This window comes from Notothenia coriiceps, unplaced genomic scaffold, assembly GCF_000735185.1.
Source record: "Notothenia coriiceps isolate Sejong01 unplaced genomic scaffold, NC01 NC01_scaffold00025035, whole genome shotgun sequence".
NCBI classification, from domain to species: Eukaryota; Metazoa; Chordata; class Actinopteri; order Perciformes; family Nototheniidae; genus Notothenia; species Notothenia coriiceps.
Window position 1 is genome coordinate 166 of NW_011357736.1, and position 4200 is coordinate 4365.

A 4200-nucleotide genomic window follows, 5' to 3' on the forward strand; every position below is an offset into this window, starting at 1 on the left:
GATACTCGGGGTGCAGCAATTCACTTTAAAGAAAATATATAATTACAAGTTCTGATCATAAAAGAAAGTCTTAATGGATAATTGAAAGAGATTCAAAAGGGAGATTAATTGAATGGTTTTAATTATCTGGAAAACGTCCAACTTTCCTCCAAATGTCTGATTAAAGTGAACTTTAGCTGCAGAGAAACTGAATGAAGATAAAGAGATTAACTCTGAAACACTGTCGTCAATACAAGATGAATACCAAGACAGACATTATGCTGCAACAACCAAACACTGTCAATATCTCATCAGATCTCATTTCATTTGTAATAACATTTCTTTAGTTTTGTATTTATTTTTACTAACTCTGTTCGTGTCTGTAGATTTCTCTCAAATTCACCAAAGTCTTGCATTACACAACGCCTCATTCAAGCATAATATTTAGGATATTGTTCAAACTGTGTGTGTGTGTGTGTGTGTGTGTGTGTGTGTGTGTGTGTGTGTGTGTGTGTGTGTGTGTGTGTGTGTGTGTGTGTGTGTGTGTGTGTGTGTGTGTGTGTGTGTGTGTGTGTGTGTGTGCCTCCTCCATGAAACGCCAGTCCCCCCTGTCGGTTACGCGCCTCCTCGGGCACCCGCAGCAGCAGCAGCAGCACATCATAAAGTGAGCTGCGCGCGCGCGGGGCTCTCAGTGATCCGAGGAGCCTCGCGCTGGTGACACTTCAGAGCGGCTCCGGTAACATGAGCGCGAGGAGAGGATGGCGGAGACCCACAACAGCTCCGCGTGGAACCGCTCCTCCTTCAGCAGCCTGGATGACATCGACGTGCCCGCGGACGGATCCCCCGCGCTGCGCATCATCATCTCCATCGTGTACTCGGGCGTGTGCGCCGCGGGGCTCCTGGGGAACCTCCTCGTGTTCTTCCTGATGAAGGCACGCCGCGGCAGGAAGAAGCGCTCGAGCATCAACCTGTTCATCCTCAACCTGGCCGTGACGGACTTCCAGTTCGTGCTCACGCTGCCCTTCTGGGCGGTGGACACGGCTCGTGACTTCAGCTGGCCCTTTGGGAACGCCATGTGCAAGATCATCCTGTCCGTGACCGTCATGAACATGTACGCGAGCGTTTTCTTCCTCACCGCCATGAGCGTCACGCGCTACTGGGCCGTGGCGTCCGCGCTGAAGGACCGGACCCGGAGGCGCGTGTGCCCGGTGCGCGTGGTGATCTTGGGGCTGTGGGTGTGCGCCACGGCTGCGTCACTGCCCACCGCCATGTTCTCCACGGTGAAGAGCGTAGCGGGAGAGCGGCTCTGTCTGCTGGGCTTCCCGGACGGTCAGTCGTGGCTCGCGCTCTACCACCTACAGAAGATCCTCTTGGCCTTCGTGTTCCCGATGCTGATCGTCAGCGCGTGCTACCTGATGCTGCTGCGCTTCGTGCGCCTGCGCAGCATGAACAACAACCAGGTGAAGCGCCGCTCCAGGGTCACGCGCTCGGTCACCATCGTGGTGCTGTCCTTCTTCCTCTGCTGGATGCCCAACCACGCTATCACCTTCTGGGGCGTGCTGGTGAAGTTCAACGTGGTGAACTGGGACCGGACTTACTACATGGTGCACACCTACGTGCACCCGGTGACCGTGTGCCTTGCGCACACCAACAGCTGCCTGAACCCGGTGCTTTACTGCCTCATGCGTCGCGAGTTCCGCAAGAAGATGAAGGATCTGTTCTGGAGGATCTCCTCTCCCACCGGGAGTAACACGTGCCACCTGCGGCCGTTCAGCGGCACGGTGCGCGCGGGGCCGGACGACGCGCAGGTCGTTATCCCGCTGAACCGCGTGGAGACGGAGAACTGCAGACTGTCGGTGCTCACGGACCCCACGGAGAAATAACACTTCGAAAGAGAGGAGAATATTCTGACCGAAGTTTAAAATGATTCCCTCAAGTGGTCAGAGTTCCTCGGAGTGTATCCACTGAAGGTCTTTATGGAAACATTCATGATAAAACCCATACAGGATCAACACAGCTGGCGTATGAGATGCTTTTTGACTTCGCTTCAAAGGGATTGTATATATTTTCATCACAGTTTAAAGCTCTCAAACATGAAGGAGAAATAAAACTGTAATTACGCACAGGACGCGCGTGCGTAAAAGCTTGCAGCTGTGTTTCTGCTCCTCCACAGTGATGCTGATGTTATTGTTATTTTTGGGAAGCTCATTGTGTTTCTTCTCTATGAATGGAGGCTGAGTGTTGCATCCAAAGCTGCTTGTTCTTTAAAGTTCTCTCCGTGCAGAGGAACCGGATCCAAACTTCTCTCTGTGGAAAAGTATTCTGTGTTGGTGTGTAAAGTGTTTGAGCTTGAGTTCGTGAATGTATTTCAAAAGAAACTGCCAATGCAACTTTATAAACATGCTTGGACAATAAAATGTTTGATTTGTGTTGACATGATTCCAGTGTTTTTGGGCATCAGGCTGTGGTGCGTTCAGGGTCCAGTCCGTCAGATTTACGGTGTGTTTACTGGGCTGCACTCAGTAAAGATACTCCTTTTATTGGAGAGGGTGGGAATGTTTCTGTTGGCTCTGAAAGCGTGCTGTTCTGTTTCCATTAAGGATTTTAAAGGTTTACATTCTGTGGGAGAGGCGGACTGTAAAGGTAAACACATCTCATTTTACAGCTGGACTCTGATTGGCTCTTTCCAACGTAAGTGTTCATGTTTCAAATCAACCAATCAGAGTTCAGGGCTACACAAATCCATATTTTAAAAAAGATATGAAAAAGTACATTAAGGCTTTTTTTTTCAAAATTCAAGAAATCTGCTTTTTATTTTATATAGTATTTTAGTCCCAATTTCCATTAAATAAGACAGAGACAATCAGCAACAATAACATGTAGAAGAAGCTGAACCCAGTAAATGTTTGTCTGACATTTTGAGATTTCTAAAAACAAGCTCTTTCTCCATTTTCTCCCGCGACATCACGCGCTCTTTTCTGAAAAGTCTAAATATTTTCCGCTAGAAGGGCATTCAACAGACAACATGAATACTTTTGATATGGTTTTCCTTTATTCTAAACAATGAAGGGGGAACTTTAGGGATGTTTATCCTTTGCAAATTACATGCACAGAAGCTCCAAATATTTGATTCTAGGGTCATTTTAATAGTTTTTAAGGATCCAAAGTCTTTGATGCGTCATCTCTGAAAGGAAACAGGAAGACTCTGAAACACGACTTTCTTTAATAATTTAATAAAATAGATATTTCTTCTAATGTGTGTCCATGTAAATGCTGATCATCAGTTTTAGTTTGAGTGTTGATGTTATGCAAAGTTATTCGGAGTTTTATGTCAGTATATTTTAATGTTATTGGAGCAAAAGGAAAATATTTGATGGTGAAACGTCTGCAGTAAATCAGGGTGACATTCATTTCATCCGGATCTGTTGGAATTAAGACATCCTGTGATATGTACACACGGTAACATATGTATTCATTATATCTTTAAACACGTCAGGTTGACTTCCTTTGAATTAGAGGAGATGTATCCCCATCCCTAAAACCGTGAGTAGTTCAATGTTCTCCAAGAAAGTGGGTTTTTCATCACTTTTACTGAACAATCAATTCGATAGCACAAACATGCTGTGCTTGTTTTCAGTTTGGGTTTGTTCTAAGAGAAGAGTAACACTCATGGACATAATGCTCCTTTCTTTATTAATAAACAAACCGCACGATTTCCTCTGAGACGAGATTTGTCCATGTTTAAATAAAAAAGGGCCTTTTTTCCATAGTTTCTCCATTTTGAGAGACATTAAGATAAATAACTCCTGAGGCTGTCGGGAAAACATTGACTGACTGCTGAAGAGTATTCCTACACTCGGGTACTTCTACTTTGACTCAAGTACACGATCTGTGAGTACTTCTACTTGTTCTACTTTTACTCAAGTCAAAGTCAACTTTATTGTCAATCTCAGAATATGTTTGTACTCACAGGGATACTGTTTCCCACAGTACAGAGGTGTAACAAACTCACACATTAAAATGCACCCAATAATAAAAGAAAATACAAAAATAACCGTTTACTTTATTTACTAAAAAAAGATGATGTGCAAATGGGAGTGTGAAACTGTCCATAGCGTACTGTCCATAGCGTACAAGTGAGAGAGGGAGAGAGGGGAGTGGGAGAGAGAGAGGGAGAGAGGGATAGAGGGAGAGAGAGAGAGCGGGAGAGAGGGAATTACC

At 45.5% G+C, this 4200-nt stretch overlaps 1 protein-coding gene across 1 annotated transcript; it reads left to right on the forward strand.

Annotated features, from left to right (window-relative positions):
• The first annotated feature begins 622 nt into the window (after positions 1-622).
• Positions 623-2413, forward strand: LOC104955911 (relaxin-3 receptor 1-like). The gene has a single exon (XM_010783308.1). It carries the CDS (start codon positions 738-740, stop codon positions 1860-1862), a length of 1125 nt encoding a protein of 374 aa, XP_010781610.1. The 5' UTR covers positions 623-737; the 3' UTR covers positions 1863-2413.
• Positions 2414-4200: the final 1787 nt, after the last annotated feature.